Genomic DNA, 17,300 nt, shown 5'->3' on the forward strand with positions numbered 1-17,300 from the left:
AGAGCTGCTTGTTCATAAAGGCACATCTTGATGCCACCTTGGATAAAAGAGCAGCCTGATCACCTACCATCACACCCTCCTCCCCAGTCCCCTCAATGTTCTAGGTTACCACATGGAGACCACCAGCACCTGCTCGCCCTGCAGTCCCTGTGCTGTCCCTGCCTCCCTGGCTGTCAGCTCCTCAACCACCCTGCACATTCTCCTGCCCCATTTCCTAGCTGTCTGGCCACTTTTAGATGTTGACTCACTGGAACCTTCCTGCTCAGGGAAAGAATGGATACTGCCTTTTACTGGATGTTGGGCCCCCTGACACACAGTACCTCACTTAGTCCTTGCAATGATTTTGTGAAAGAGTTTCTTTATGCCCATTGTATGAATGGAAGAACTGAGACTCAAGAGGTGACTGCCCAGGCCACACAGGCAAAGAGTGGAAGAGAAAGGAATTAAACCTGAAGTACCTCCCATCATAGGTTTCTGCTCTTCAGAGGTGGTGTCTGAGCCAGTTGCTTAGCTGGCAGCACTTAGCATGGCTCGTGTTTGTTGAATGAATGAATGAATGAATGAATGAACACATCAAGCGTAATTTTATCTATTAGTTGACTTAATAAGTATCGATGGTGTGCCTATTACGTGCCGAGCACTCTTCTAGGGACTGGGTGGTGAGGGGCAGACACAGCAGCGAACAAAACAGATGAAGTTATTTCTTCATTCAGGGGACCTCATATTCTATATCAGGGAGAGGAAGAATGACTAAATGGAGCAATGAATTGTAAGTCAGTGATGTGGGGAAAGTAAACAGAGGAGGAGGAATGAAAGGTCCAGGGCTGGGAGCGGGGCCTCGCTGAGCCGGTGGGACCTAAGCAGAGACCCACCTAGACAAAGGATGAGCGAGCCATTGGGGTAGGGAGGGGACAGCACACGCAAAGGCCCTGAGGGGGGACCACGTCTGTTGGCTTCAAGAAACAGCAAGGAGTGAGCCAAAGCAGTGGGACCGGCCACTGGACGTGCTCTTGCTCTTACTGTGACAGACCCAGGAGCCTCTGCGCAGCGTGAGCAGAGAAGGCACATGGCCTGGGGGTCTGGACAGCTGCAGACACAGGCAGGGCCTGGGTGAGGTGGAGGGGCCAGCCAGGAGGCTTTGACCAGAAGGTGCTGAAGATGGGGAGGGGCGTCTGACAGCTTTTCTGACAGAAGGGGCAATGGACGGAGCGGTGGGGAGCAGCAGAGAGGAGATATGGGCACCCAGTCTGCAAGGAGACCAGTGACCGTGTCCAGAACAGCTCAGTGTGCCTTCACCCTTCTGGCCGCAGAGGTCTTATTCCTGAGCTAACAAAGGTCATGGAAGGTCGTGGCGCTCTTGAGAAGACAGTGCCTCTCCAAGAGAGAGAAGACTCACTGCTCTCATTCTGCTTCCAACGAATGGCCACGGTTTTACATCTCTCTCCCAGGGGCAGGCTTTGCTCAGAGTCGCTCTCTGCTTGCCCATGGCTGGAGCCAGCTGAGCACAGAGCCCTTACTGCTGCTTCAATACCAACAAAACAAAGTAAAGAAACCATGCAACACGAACAAGGAAGGAGTGGAGGAAGGAAAAAGTAAGGGCGGGGAAAAGGAGAGAGGAGTGATGAGAAGGGTCCATCACAAGAGTGATAAAGACAGAAGACACTTGAGCAAATGTAACAGGAACCTGTAGCCTGTGTGAAGCAAGAGTAGAAAATGTGTAGAAAATGGCCTGACTGAGATACTCAAGGAGCACCTGGAGAGACAGAAATGTGTGCCTGGGGGAGCACTTCATGGTCTAAATGTGTAATTCTCTGCACATACATTTAACAGCAAAATGATCAAAATTCCAACAAGGTTTTTTACAAAGTCACCCAATGTCTTAAGTTGAAATGGTAAGAACAGCTAATATTCTTAATAATGAAAGAAGACAAGTATGGACAGAAACTAAAACAGATTATAGAGCTGCAATAATTTTCAAGTATGTTGGGCTGGCCCAGAGATGCCAAATCAACTGAACAGAGTTCACCAACCCTAACCAGGCTGCATGGGATGTTCCCAGTTTGTCCCTGTCCTTACATTTTTTTTGGAGCACTTTGTCTTTGTCAAGATTAAATGCTTTCTTTAGATTTTGAGGCCATCTTGAGATGTAAGTTGGGCTATTATCTTTAAACCCATTTATCAGAAGAGCAAATGAAAGCTCATGAAGATGGAATTTGGGGTTGACATGTACACACTATTATATTTAAAATAGTTAACCAATAAGGAGCTATTATATAGCACAGGAAACTCAGTCTACTAACCTGAATGGGAAAAGAATTTGAAAAAGAATGGATAGTTGTATGGATATAACTGAATCACTTTGCTGTACACCTATAACAAATACATGATTGTTAATCAACTATACTGCAATATAAAATAAAAAGTTTTGATAAAGATGGTGTAGCAACTTGTCCAGGGTGACCTGGTGAGTTTCTTGCAGAGCACCTACCCTAGGTGAGGACCCTGGTTCCCAGGGTGGGCTTGTCCCACAGCCCTTCTCTGCCATCACGGGGCCCTCATGTGACCTCATGGAAATCTATGACACTGGGCTGTATGTGAGCTGTCCCTTAGTGTCCCCATCTGGAGTAATCTCTTGGGCTGGTGGGGCAGGGTTGAGGTGGAAGTTGGGGTGACCTCCATCAACCCCTACCTTGCACAGAGCAGGGAATGTTTCAGGAGATACCAGACCAAGATGTTGTTTAATTCAAACATTTATTTCTTAAGTGCCCTCGACATTCTGGGCACTGGCAGGCCCTCAGCAGCTCCACAAACCTCTCAAGATCTTGCCCGCTTCCCTCTCTGCCCACTGCTGTGCCCCTGCCCCCAACAGCACCAGGTGTTCTTTCATGTCTATTGCCCCTGACTCCCCTCGTTCAAAAGGCAATGTGGCCTAATGGTGGGAACACACAGGATTCATCTCTGATGGTCTGGAGTTCTGGTCCTGGCTCTGGCACAAACTGACACTGGGGCTACAGCCTCCCCTCCCTGGGGTATGGTTCCTTCACCTGTCAGGAGAACAAGACCCCCTTCCCACCCTACCTCCTGAGGGTAGCTGTGAGTCTGGAGCAGGGCCCAGGAAGCTATGGCCTGTAAGCCAAATCTGGCCCACCACACTTATGTACCCAAGCAAAGGTTTTACATCTTTAAATGGTTGAAAACAATATAAACAAAAATAGTTTTTGTGACATGTGAAAATTACATGGAATTCAAGTTGCAGTGCCCATGAATGAAGTTTTCGTGGACCACAGACACATCCATTTACTTTGCCGTTGTTGCTGTTGAGTTGTTAAGTTATGTCGAACTCTTTGTAACTCTATGGACTGTAGACCACCAGTCTCCTCTGTCCACGGGATTTCCCAGGCAAGAATACTGGAGAGGGTTGCCATTTCCTCCTCTAGGGGATCTTCCCAACCAAGGGATTGAACTCATATCTCCTGCATTGGCAGGCAAATTCTTTACTGCTGAGCCACCAGGGAAGTCCAGTTCCTGACTACTGTAACTTAAAAAAAAAAAAAAATCAACCAGCTTAAATAAAATCCATTCACTTAGGTATTGTCTATGACTACTCTTCTGCAGCAAAGGCAAAGCTGAACTGAAACAGAGACCAAATGGCCTAAAATATTTACTATCTGGCCTTTACAGAATTGGAGAAGGAAATGGCAACCCACTTCAGTATTCTTGCCTGGAGAATCCCGGGGACGGAGGAGCCTGGTGGGCTACAGTCCACGTGTCACAAAGAGTCGGACACGACTGAGCGACTTCACTTTCACTTTACAGAATAAGTTTCCTTACTCCCAGTCTAGAACATTAAAGTCATGTCCTGGAAGTCACTTTATACATGGAGAGACTTGTGAATAGTAAGTCTAGGCATGGAGATTGGGCCAGGGCTGGAATAGAAGACCTGACTTTCTGAAGTGATGGACTTAAAGAACTGGATCAGATGTTCCACTAGACTGCCTGCCTGACAGGGCAAGCAGCTGAGGGGCAGCCCAAGGAGAGGGAAGGGAGGGAGGCATTGCCCACCCAGCCAGCGCCATGGGCCAAACCCACATCCTAGCCACCCTCTCTCCTCACCCATCACAGCCACCCCACCCCTACCCTTCTTTCCATATCTTAGTGGCAGGCATGACCTGCCCTCCCTCCCCTCCAGTCCCACTCACGTGATCTCATTGTTCATGTCAGTGATGTCTATTCTGTCCAGGAACCAGCCCGGTCTGTTGCCTGAGTTGTCATGGCGAATCCGAATCTTGGTCAGGGGCCCCAGATCAATGGCATAGATGGTGAAGGTATCTGTCTGGGAAAGATCAGAGTAGCGCTCATGGAGGAGGGCAGCCCTCCCCACCTCACCGTCAGCTTCATCCTCCCAGGACCTGGGGCAGCCTGAGGCCAATGGTTAGATCCAAAGCATCCAGAAGGAGGGGACATGGAAAATGTAGCCAGCCATCTGGGGTTTGGTCTGCACTACTGACTTTTGTTCATTGAATTATCATTAATATACAACATTAAATTAGTTTCAGGTGTACAACATAGTGGTCCAATATTTTTATACATTATGAAATGATGACCACTTAAAGACCAGTTATCATCCATCACCATACAGAATCATTACAACATTATTGACTATATTCCCTGTGTGTACATTACACCCCTGAGACTTCTGTATTTTATAGCTGGAAGCCTCCACCTCTTCATTCCCTTCACCTGCTGCACTACTGTCTTTTCACCTGCCCCTGCCAGGGGGTCTTCTCACTTTCACTGTGTCCTGGAAGGTGGAGGGAGGTAGGAGGGTGACAGAAGTGACCGTGAGAGAGGGGTAGGGAAAATGGGTTGACTGAATGCCCACATTTGTGTTGCGGGGTGTGCATGTGTGTGTGTGTGTGTGTGTGTGTGTGTGTGTGTAGGGCCTGTTGCTTACATATGTGCAGATACTACATGCTGTGTGTGTACATATGTGCATAAACTCCTTCAACCACAAGTTCCGATTCAGTACCTACTATGAGTCAAAGTGCAAATCCGAAGTGATTGACAGAATGTACAGTGTAAGACCTAGATCGCTCACCATTCAAGTGGGAAGAGAGACCACTAGGGAAGCCCTATACGATACCAGTGTTCGTATATGATACCAGTGCACATATATGCGCTGGAGGAAACAGATGACGCCAGGACCAGAGGGTGAACCCGATACGTGAATGAGATCTTCTTAACTATAACTTTTAAACTACTTATTGGAAAGCATTCCAAATTTACAGAAAATTTGCAGAAACAGTGCAATGAAATTTTGTATACCTTTAGATCTTGCTTTCTCTCAATCTCTCTTGCCCTTTCTCTATTTTTTGCCTGAATTATTTGAAAGTATTTGGCAGATATCATGATCCTCTACTTTTGACTTCTTCAGCACGGATTTTCTAAGAATAACATTCTCATATAATCTCAGTGCTTGCGTGCTCAGTAACAAGTCGTGTCCGACTCTGCGATCCTATGGACTGTAGCCTGCCAGGCTCCTCTGTCCATGGGATTCTCCAGGCAAGAATACTGGAGTGGGTGGCCATGCTCTCTGTCAGGGGATCTTCCCAGTCCAGGGACTGAACCTGCGTCTCCTGCAGCTCCTGCACTGTAGGTGGATTCTTTACCGCTGAGCCACAGAGGAAGCCCATATAATGACAGGGCAATTACCAAACTCAGGAAACAAAGCCAACACAATATTATTCAACATATAGTCTCTGTTCAGATTTCATCAGTTGTGCCAATTACATCCTCTGCAGCAATTTTCTTCCAATTCTAGTCATCATAGTGGCTGCAAGTTTTAAAGGAAACACAGAAATAAATCCTGATCCTCAAGTCATGGGAAGGTGGTGTTGAAGAAAAAAGCAGGGGACATCCAAAATAGATCAAGCAATGAGCCCAGAAGTATTTTTAATGGATTTGTACATTTCTGGTTCTCCTCTTTGTTAACAAGGGAACCTGGCTTTGGGATGCTGGCAGAAATGGGAAAGGTGACATGAGAGACAGTCTTCTAGCCAGAGGACCCTATAAAATCTCAAGGGACGAGAATGACAGCTGCAGTCTTCCGTGCTTTTCCTACTGTACCAGGAAGGAGAGGGGCCTGCATTTCTCTAAATGCCCAAATGCCATCGTGGCGTCACTGCCTCAGGATATAGATCAAATTTCCCAACTGTCACTCAAGGCTCTCACGCCCCCATCCCTTCAGTTGGTCACATCAAGCTTCTCAGAGGCAGCGCCCACCATGGCTTGGCAGTAACCACAGCGGAGTGAGAAGACCCACCGTCCAACGTCCTCCAACTGGCCTTCCGCACTTCCACCCCACACCTCCTCGTGTGGTCCCATCTTCAGGGAACACCTCTTGCTGTCATCTTGAGGCCAACACCATACTCCTCCACCGTAGCCCAGCTCACATGCCTCCTTCCCTCCAAGTTTCCCCCAAAGCTTCTGGTCAGCACTTCCTCCCTGAACCCCTGTCCCCTGACTCAGCACCTGAGGGTCTGGTACCCATGCCGCCTCCAGTTAGTTCCTGGGCACTTCCTGGACCCCACCTGGGCCTTTCTTTATGTCCCCGCAACAAAGCCCTGGTGCTTATGGACGAGGTGCTTCCATTCTATCCGGCTGGACTGAACAGGGCACAATACTGCATACAGCACTTGCCGTGCAGGCTGGGCCTGCCTTGGGAATCACCAGAGGGCTCCCTCCATCTGGGACTCACCTGCCCCCCTCCCCCGCCCCCAGGGAGCCCACACCCTACCTGTCCCTGCTCAAACTTGTTGGACTTGTCTGACTTCTTCAGGGGCCGCTCGCCCGTGTCCCCGTATTCCTCCCCGTAGATGGTCAGGAAGACGTTGGCATCAGTGCCAGCCTTGGGCACATTCCCCGTGATCACCTGTATCTCGTAGGTGTTGGCTGGGGGACACAGAAAGGCAGTGCTGAGGATGCCCGGGCCTCGGGGTGGACCTGAGGCTCAGCCCATTGCATCCAGCCAGATGGTGGGGGCTGGAAAGACCTCCGGGTACACCCAAACCTACACTGATGGTGGACGCAAACCGGCTCCTCCTCCCTACCCAAGACTTCCCTTCACCATGAAGCCCAGGAGGCTGCGAGTTCTGGCAAGGCGCTGGTCCTCAGCAACCCTCCTACTGATGTCCCCACGATGAGTCACCGTGAGCTATACCAGGTCTCCTCCCAAGAGTCCCAGGGCAAGGGCAACGCCAGCCCCAGCAAAGAATGGTCCACGGTGGCATTTCAGCACAGCCCAGGTCAGGAGAGTCACGGGGGGCCCCACCTGCAAGAAGAGCTGGGCATCCTTCCCTCTCTGTACCCCACCCCCACCCTGGGGGGCTATGTGACCCCTCCTCAGGCTTACGCTCAGGACCCTCTTGGCCCGCGGGCACCAGTTCCACCGCCAGCTCGTTGTCCTCCTTGCCCCGGGCCAGCCAGCGGTGGGCGTCGAACCTGTACTCCTGGATCACCTCCCGCATCCCGGGCTCCAGGTCCTCCTCCCCCTCTTCCTCCTCGGTCTCCTCCTCCTCTTCCTCTGACGAGGACTCCTCCTCGGACGAGGACTCCTCCTCCTCGTCCTCCTCCTCGCTGCCCGCCTCCTTCTTTTTCTTCTTCCGCTGCAGCTTGGCCTTCAGGCGTTCCTTCCTGAGCAGCTGCCGCAGCCTGTCCTTCTCCTTCTTCCTGCGCGCCTCCTCCTCGGGTGTGAGGTCCTCCTCCCGCACCGCCAGGTGCCGCAGCCACACGGCGTCCACGTACCAGCTGGGGCTGAAGCCCTCGCCCGTGTGGCCCAGCCGGATCTTGAAGACCTGGCCTACGTCCGCTGCCTCCAGCTGCACGAAGCGCGGGGGCAGTGGCTTGGGGGGGTCCTCGGCATCCTCCCCGGGGCCCCGCAGAGCCGCCGGAGCCAGAGACTGGGGCCTCTGAGTCAAAGCTGCCCCCGCGCCTCCTCTCCCGCCCTCCCCACCGAAGCCTGGTTTCCCTGCCGGACGCCCCTCCCCACCCAAACCGACACAGTGCACCCCCAACACAGTGGGTCAATATGGTCTCCTTCCTTCTCTTTCTCATTCTCCACTTTACACACACACACACACACACACTCTCTCTCTCTCTCTCTGCACGTCACACTCACTCCTATTTTTCTTATTTCTGTATCTTTGTTCCCTCGTGCAGAATGCCTTTATTCCCTCCTCTGCCTTTAACTAAACCTATTCATTCCAGTTCCGGAGCTTTATTATCTTTTTTTTTTTCTTTAGTGTTGTGTCTTCCTATGCTCTTTTTCGGAGCATTTTTCCCCCTAGCATTAATCATATAGAACTTTTCCAAGAAGCAAAAAAAAAAAAAAAAGTGGTGTTTGTCAAAGACAGAAGTCTCCCCCACGCCTCCAAGAGGCCCCAGCCCCCCACCACCACACCCTAACCCTAACCCTAACCCTAACCCCTCCCTGAGCACTCAGGGGATCTCGGAGGTTGGCAAGGTCTCGGCCTAGCCTGGATGCCTGGATGCCCTCTCTGCCTGCGGGCGCTACTGTCTGTGCGCTCAGCTCTCTCCTGCGCTGGGCTTAGCACACGGCCGGCTCAAAGGGCAGGGATTTAGCTCTGCTTCAGAGGACTGGGTCCTCGACCTTCCATCTGCCACTCTGATCTGAGCCTGACACCCAGGGGAGGTCTGGCCCCGGCTCAGGCAACAGCTCCCGTGCTGAACAGACTGAGGCCCAGGGCTGTCCCATGAGCTGTTTGGTGTCCCCCTAGCTGGACCTCAGATCTGCAGGAGAGTTCAGGTCTCCTGACTCACTGTTCATGGAGCCACAATGTAGCCAGAAGCACCTCTGTGAGAAAATGAGTAGCCAAAATGGAGCCCAGGACCCCCTGAAAGAGGAGTGCATTCTTCTCAGCTTTGTAGGGATGGGCTCTGGATACGGTAAGTTCCTTCTTCAGCACATTCCAGTGGTTCCTGGTCACAGCACCCTCGCAGTCTGGCTCACTTACCATCTCTCTCCCCCCCATCTCCTCCTCTCCAGTATTTTCCAGGTCACAGCACCCTCACAGTTGGGCTCACTTGCCGTCTCTGCTCCCCATCAACCTGCCCAGCTATGAATGCAGCCACCACCACACCCAGCCACGCAGTCCATTCACATCCAGAAGACGCTCTGCTCCTAACACCTCCGTGACTGGTCACAGTTTCCTAAGTACTTTCCCTGACATTGACCATTTTAATCCTTCCAGGGGCTGTGAAGCAGGCCAGGTAGTTATTGTAAACCTAGGTTTGAGCTGATAAAGAAGCTGAGGCTCAGGGAGGTGAGCCAATCAGGCCCTTGCACTCAGCAGTGTCAGGAGAGGGCTGGATTCTAGGAGGCCTCCTCCACCGCTGACGTTCCAGACACCCGTGACTCTGGCCCAGCTAAGCCAGGACCCTCTCTGCTGGGCACTGGGTTAGGACTCTTTGCTGAGGGCCAGGCTACTTATGGCACACACGCAGAGCAGCCAGCATGAAGATATTACTGTAGAACAGATCTGCACACGTACACACGTGCACAAATGCACTTGTGTCCCATAGAAGACATTCACATGCCCCTTAAAAGGCACCGCCCTGGGTCCTTCTCTCCTGCCAACAACATGCTTACGTTCTCATCTTTTTTTCTCCACTACTCAAAGGGACTTGAGGTGGCCTGGGACACTCAGACAGAGTCATGAGACCCCGAGCCTCCAAGTATCCTGGTTGGGAAGCATGGCCCTACTCTTAGACCGAGTGAGCTGTCGAATCAGAGGCCAAGGCTGGAAACTAATGTGGTGGCCAAGGCCCTCGCACCGTATTTTGCTAAATTAGAATCAACCCTCCAGCTGTTCTCAGAATTGGCAGCACGTTAGTATCACTGGTAGAGATTTCAGAAACATACCCCAGTTTTCTTGCCTGGAAAGTTTCCTGGATAGAAGGGCCTGGTGGGCTACAGTCGATGGGGCCACAAAGAGTCGGACATAACTTGAGCACACACATACACACACACACAGAAAACATATCCAACCATAGAGGTTCTCATTTAATTGATCCAGGTGTAGACTTAAAGCTCCTCAGATGGTGCTAACAAGAAGCCAGGCCTGAGAACCAATCCCTCTGTTTTCAGACGTATGCTGAGCCCTCTCTTGGCTCCCCTCCGCCACCATGGCTTTACCCCCACACACCTGGAATGTGTCCTTGGACGCCCGTTCAAACACCTTCGAGCGGCTGGAGAGGAAGAGCACTTCTGTCTTGCCTTTCTCACCATAAATCTGCATGAATACTCGGGCAGTGGTGCTTGCTCCGCCTACATCCCCGGTCCAAACCTCAACCTCGTAGTGGATCACTGGGCGGGCACACGGAGGAGAAGCAGGACATTTAGTAATAGCAACAACAGTAACAATATTTACAAAGAAAACATTTCCCAAACCCATGCCATGTGTCTGCTGCTTCTTAGGCATCATCTCATCCAATCCTCCCATCAGTATCATAAGCAGTATTGTTGCCATTTTGCAGATTGACAAACTGAGGCTTTGAGGACTAAAGTCGGTTGTGGAAATGGCAAACCTAAGCAATCAGACTCCAAAGCTCAGTTCTCCTCTGTGCTGCATGTGTTCTCTGGAACCAGGAATGAGGTCAGTACACCAGCTGGCACCCTCTGCTGTGTGCCTACCCCTGGGTAGACACTGTGGGGCAGAAAGAAGCAAAAGGCTATGTGTTTGTCTTTTTCCCTTATTTTCAGTAAAGAAGGATGGTTGAAATGATACTCTTCATTTAAACATAGGCAGCTTTCAGATGATACCAACAGAGCTACACAGAAAGAATTTGTCTCTATGTTGAAGCAATACTGTCAAGTTGTTAGAGGGTGGAAATGTGTTATAAGTATTCACCATTAGAGGGTGCTTCTTATAGGAGAGCAAAATGTCTCCAAGAGATACGGGACCATATTTTTTTTTCTAAGCAGCTATTACAAGACTTGTCCTTTCAGCAATGCTTTAGGGTAAAATCATAATTTTTTCAGGTTAAGACTTATTTTCAACAAGATAAGGGGTCTCCCATTACCACAGCAATGTGAGAAATTGGTGGCTGAAACGAGAGGACTGGCTGAGAGCCGGAAGAAGTTGAACTAGAAATATGGCTTTAGCTGGGGGTGAGGTTGGACAAGTTGATGGCCAGGAAGGAGACCCAGTAAAAGTCAGGATTCTTAATGGGGAGAACCCCAGTCTCTCTTCCCTCTCTCTGGTTTCAATAGCAACCAGGATTAAACAAAATTAGGAGAGATAAAAATTAGCATGCAGAGAACAAAAGCCAGCTATTGGAAATGAACATGTGGTAGCTGAAATAAAATATTCCAAAGAAAAGGTAAAGTCAAGGACAGCACTGAAGAACAAAAAGGAAAATTCCCCAAAACAAACGAAGATACAAAAGATAAGAAAATCAGAGGAAGCTTAACAAATTTCAGTTCTAAAGAAAGCAGCAGACAGAGAGTTGGAAATTGTGGAAGAAATAAATACAAAAAATGGTCCCAGAGCTAAAGGAACACTTCTAAATTCAAGGAGCTCTTGAGTTCCCAGAAGATTGGATGAAACCAAAATCACAGAAGACACTGAAGACATCGTGAAATATCAGAATGCCAGGGATAAACATAGGATCCTGCAGGTTTTAGAGAGAAAAAAACCCAAAGGTTTGGGTAGCAGAAAGGCATCAGACTTCCCAGCCGTAACCCTGGGAGCAAGAAGATGGTAGGAAAATCCCCTATAAACTCTAAGAGAAAATGAGTTCTAGATCAGAATTCTCTAACAAGCCAAATTATGGCTCAATGGTGAGAGTAGACTAGAGACATTTGCACACATTCAAATTCTGCATTGCCGTGGACAATGAACCGAAAAAGAGGAAGACGTGAAATTCAGAAAACAGGAGATCTGACCTAGGAGAGAAAGACTGCAATGTCCAAAAGACGGTAGAAAGGAAGTCTCAAAAGGAAAGCTTCATTGCACCCTAGAGAACAAGACAAGAGTTTCCCTTGTGATGGGAGTTGGAGAGAAGGAAGTAGAGTTCCTGTTGGATTTGAACATATGAAAAGAACTTTAGTTCTGTTGGAGAGATGGAGATAAGATGGTATTATGGAATAACTGTGTCCTCCCAAAATTCATATATTGAAACCTTAACCGCTAATATCTCAGAATGTGACAGCATTTGGAGACAGGGCCTTCATAGAGGTGATTAAGTTAATCCAATATGACTGGTGTCCTTTTAAGGAGAGACTGGGATAGAGACATGCCCGTGCTCACAGGAAGACTTTGTGAGGGACAGTGAGACGGTGGCTTTCTGCAAGCCCAGCAGATAGATCACAGAAGAAACCCAGCTTGCTGACTCTTCAGTTTAGATTTCCAGCCTCCAGAACTGGGAGAAAACAAAGTCTTGTTGCTTAGGCCACTTAGTCTGTGGTAGTTTATTATAGTAGCCCTAGCAGACTAATACAGACAGGTGGGTATACAGATGGGTATATAGAAATATATATGGGTACATTGAAAACTCTACTAATGCCTAAATGAGATTATTATTAATTCCAGAGAAAACAAGTTGTATAAAAAATGAAGCATAATTGTTATGAGTATGTATCTCAGCAGTGAATAATATTTACATGGTTATAATAATGTAAAAATCAAATACTGATTATTGAAGGTTGGAGGGAGGGGATATATGTGTGTGTGTATAAATGTCCATGTGCATATGTTAAAAAAGCTAAATCCTCCTATTCCATAGGAGGAAGTTAATAGTTACCGTCTATGACTGAAAGTAATTAATGTCTATGACCAGCAAATTTGGAAAACTCGGCAGTGGCCACAGGACTGAAAAAAGTCAGTTTTCATTCCAATGCCAAAGAAGGGCAATGCCGCAGAATGTTCAGACTACAGCTGCACTCATCTCACACGCTAGCCAAGCAATGCTCAAAATTCTCCAGGCAAGGCTTCAATAGTACATGAACTGAGAACTTCCAGATGTTCAAGCTGGATTTAGAAAAGGCAGAGGAACAAGAGATGAAATTGCCAACATCTGCTGCATCATCAAAAAAACCAGAGAATTCCAAAAAAACATCTACTTCTGCTTCATTGACTACACCAAAGCCTTTGACTGTGTGGATCACAACAAACTGTGCAAAATTCTTTAAGGGATGGGAATGCCAGAACTCCTTACCTGCTTCCTGAGAAACCTGTATGCAGGTCAAGAAGCAACAGTTAGAACCATACATAGAACAATGAACTGGTTCAAAATTGGGAAAGGAGTACGTCAAGGCTGTATATTGTCATCCTGCTTATTTAACTTATATGCAGAGTATATCATGGGAAAAGCTGGGGTGGATGAAGCACAAACCGGATCAAGATTTCCAGGAGAAATGTCAATAACCTCAGATATGCAGATGACATCACCCGTATAGCAGAAAGTGAAGAGGAACTAGAGAGTCTCTTGATGAAAGTGAAAGAGGAGAGTGAACAAACTGGCTTAAATCTCAACATCCAAAAACGAAGATCATGGCATCTGGTCCCATCACTTCATGGCAAATAGATGGGAAACAAGGGAAACAAACAGTGAGAGACTGGGCTCCAAAATCACTGCAGATGGTGACTGCAGCCATGAAATTAAAAGATGTTTGCTCCTTGGAAGAAAAGCTATGATCAACCTAGACAGCATATTAAAAAACATAGACATAACTTTGCCAACAAATGTCCATCTAGTCCAAGCTATGGTTTTTCAGTAGTCATGTATGGATGTGAGAGTTGGACTATAAAGAAAGCTGAGCGCCAAAGAATTGATGCTTTTGAACTGTGGTAGTGGAGAAGACTCTTGAGAGTCCCTTGGACTGCAAGGAGATCAGACCAGTCAATCTTAAAGGAAACCAGCCTGAATATTCATTGGAAGGACTGATGCTGAAGGTGAAGCTCTAATACTTTGGCCCCCTGGTGTGAAGAGCTGACTCATTAGAAAAGACTCTGATGCTGGGAAAGACTGAAGGCAGAAGAAGAAGGGGACAACAGAGGATGAGATGATTGGATGGCATCACCAACTCAACGGACCTGAGTTTGAACAACCTCCAGGAGATGGTGAAGGACAGGGAGGCCTGGCATGCTGCAGTCCATGGGGTCACAAAGAATCGGACAGGACTGAGCGACTGAACAACTAAATGACTGAAAAAAAGTAATTGATAAGTATATTACTGAAAATATGGAGATAGATTTCTAAAGAAAAAGCTAAAGTTATTAAAAATGTATTACCTCTGAAGAAGGGGGATGGGTTGGGGAAAGAGGTAGGTAAGGGAACTACTGCTTTTTTAATCTTTATCTTGTAGTACCTGTATAGTGCTGTGCTTAGCCGCTCAGTTGTGTCCGACTCTTTGCAACCCCATGGACTGTAGCCCACCAGGCTCCTCTGTCCATGGGAATTCTCCAGGCAAGAATACTGGAGTGGGTTGCCATTCCCTTCTCCAGGGGATCTTCCCAACCCAGAGATCAAACCTGGGTCTCCTGCATTGCAGGCAGATTCTTTACCATCTGAGCCAAAAGGGAAGCCCAGTACTTGTATTACTCTGATGGAAATCAAGTTTTAACTCATAAAAAGAGGGAAGGATTCAATTCTGCACACTAGCAGGTACCATTACAAAGCCTGTGTATATGACACAGTCCTCAGAGAATTTACAGGTTACATGGGGAGAGAGGATGGACACAATAAGACACAAGGCTTTCTGGAAGAGGAATCAGCGAGTTCATGGTGGGTTCCTTCTCAGAGCAGCGTCCTGTGGCAGTGAGTCTCAGACAGCTGCTTTCAGGCTAGACACAAAAGCGGAGAGGTGAGGGAAGCGGCATTGTCTATAACAGGTTTGGACTGATGATCCTCTAGATAACCTCTTGTTTCTTTGAAGTGAAGTGAAGTGAAGTGAAGTTGCTCAGTCGTGTCTGACTCTTTGCAACCCCATGGACTGTAGCCCACCAGGCTCCTCCATCCATGGGGATTCTCCAGGCAAGAGTACTGGGGTGGGTTGCCAACTCCTTCTCCAGGGGATCTTCCCGACCCAGGGATCGAACCCAGGTCTCCCACGTTGCATGCAGATGCTTTAACCTCTGAGCCACCAGGGAAGCCCCCCTACTTAATCGATGGCTCTCATATCATGTGCAATAGGTGGCCAGATCACCTTGAATTTCACCTCCACTCAGAGAGGTCACCACCCTGTCCACATAGTTCCCTCTTCCCCATGCTGTTACTAACCCCTTATCTTGCTTCCTTTTCTTCCTAGCTCTTACTTGGCATTATACTATATATTTATTTTTTGTCTCCCATCACGGAGCGTGAAGTCCATGAGGACAAGGCTTTGGTCTGTTTTGCTCATGATTGTCTCTACAAAGCCTAGGGCAGTGTCGGCACAGAGAAACAGTCAACGTACACATATTGAATAAATGAATGAATGAATATTATCTCTTCTCCAGTCTTCCCAGGGGGAAAACTATTTCTCAAACTCCTCTTGTACGCAAGGCCAAGAAGGTATATCTCTCAATAAAGTCATCTGCTGCCTTTCTCCCAGAAAACAATGGTTCATCCACCGAGTCCTCAGGTTCCCCATCTGTAGAAGGAGCCCCCTTTCCCTCCCAGAGCCCTGCCAGGGCCAACTGGAAGCTTCCCACTTTGAGACAAGACCCAGGTCGCCCACAATCCCTCTTCCTTCCCCGCTGCCCCACCCCATGGGGAACAGTGTTGACAGTCCCGTCACAGCTGCCTCCATACATTTCTGGATGTCCACCACCTCACTGGGATAGAGCTCCACCTCCAGGCGCCCGTCAGCCTGGTCCTTGTCCAGCCAGCGGTTGGCAGGGAAGGTGTACCGCTTGCCTTGGCGGGGCACACGAATCTGGACACTGCCCAGGAACCAACTGGCATGCAAGCCCGTGCTGTCGTGCCCAATTACCAGCCGGCTGATCTGGAAGGAAACACACGATACATGTGAGCAAGGAGCTGGTATAGAAGCCTCCATCTCTCCATCCCTACGCCCCCAAAACACCAGGGCAAGCGGCTCCCCTCAGCCCTGTCTCCAGCTCTTCAGGAGATGCAGGCTCAGCAGGAAGGGCTGGGTCCCAGGCCAGCCTGCCCTCAACCAGCCAGGAGACCAGAGCCCAGCCTCTCCAGCCTGGAGCCTCTGTCCCTTTGTCTTTAGTTCAGCCCACCTCCTAGGGACATGGTGAGAAGCAAGTGGGTGTGACCAGAGCTTTGAAAGCTCCAGTATGTAGTGAATGTTAGGCAGTGGACGTCCTAAGAATGTGGTGGCCGCACAAGAAAGCAAACGTTCAAAAGATTAACCACTGGCTTCTGATGGCCATGTTGGTGATATGGCTTTGTTTTGTCTTACACCATACACGGTTGTACATGTCTTTGCACATCTTCTCTGGCACACCCATCCTGTAGGTGACAATATGCAGACAACCTTTTGGGGCTCTGTCATTCTGTGTCCAGTGCCTCCTCTCACTCTTAGAACCAAGGTGTATTTTTCTCAGTAACACCATAGTTCAGTAGCTTTGCTATTTTATATTTTATGTTAATCTTTGCCCACAGATGTCACAGATGAGCACAAAAATGTGCATGTTACCATCCTTAAATGTACCTTGCACTTCAGGGTTTGAATGATATTTATGTTTTTGTTTTTTTTAGATTCAGGCCAATTCTAACATCAGATGGAATTCTCAGATGGCCTTTGAGATCCCTTCCAGCCCCCTAGATTCTTTCCGTGGTGGTTTGGAGGGGTGGTGCTAGTTGTGAGTCTGGTGCCCAAAGGCCAGATTTAGAAAATTGTCCCTGTAAGCCTTGCTCTCGCTCTTCTGCGTCCTGAGCACCTATTTGCAGCTGCTATTGGAAACTCTATCACAGCTGAGTGCCTGGAGCCCGGTCCCCTGGAATCCAGCTATGTCTACAGACATAGTCTGAGAGCTTTTAGGGTGTGGGCCAAGCAGCGCGGGAGAGCTTCATCGTCTTTCTGTGGTGCTGGCTCTGTGACAGAGGAAAGACAGGAACAGGTGTTTTCTGCCTGTTGTGACAGAAAATGCCACGAAGGCAGGGATCATCTGTCAGTCCCATGGTGGCCAGCACCTGACGTGGGCAACTCTCCAGTCACCAAGGCTAGAGCTTACTGAGTATATACTATGCGTGTGTGGGTGTTACTGACATAGTTAATGCTAATGACAATCCCACTGGAATCCCTTTCTATAGTAGTGAGAAAACCA

At 48.7% G+C, this 17,300-nt stretch overlaps 1 protein-coding gene across 2 annotated transcripts in view; it reads right to left on the reverse strand.

Moving 5' to 3' along the window:
• Positions 1 to 17,300, reverse strand: part of LOXHD1 (lipoxygenase homology PLAT domains 1) — a 197,177-nt gene that overhangs the window by 83,333 nt on the left and 96,544 nt on the right. For both annotated transcript variants that reach the window (XM_069568464.1, XM_069568462.1), the window contains exons 17-21: positions 15,814 to 16,006; positions 10,224 to 10,384; positions 7,412 to 7,877; positions 6,797 to 6,951; positions 4,200 to 4,333 (exon numbers count right to left, since the gene is read on the reverse strand). In XM_069568464.1, the coding sequence (XP_069424565.1) occupies positions 4,200 to 4,333; positions 6,797 to 6,951; positions 7,412 to 7,877; positions 10,224 to 10,384; positions 15,814 to 16,006 (1,109 nt within the window). The remainder of the gene's footprint in view (positions 1 to 4,199; positions 4,334 to 6,796; positions 6,952 to 7,411; positions 7,878 to 10,223; positions 10,385 to 15,813; positions 16,007 to 17,300) is intronic.

This window comes from Ovis canadensis, chromosome 23, assembly GCF_042477335.2.
Source record: "Ovis canadensis isolate MfBH-ARS-UI-01 breed Bighorn chromosome 23, ARS-UI_OviCan_v2, whole genome shotgun sequence".
NCBI lineage: Eukaryota > Metazoa > Chordata > Mammalia > Artiodactyla > Bovidae > Ovis > Ovis canadensis.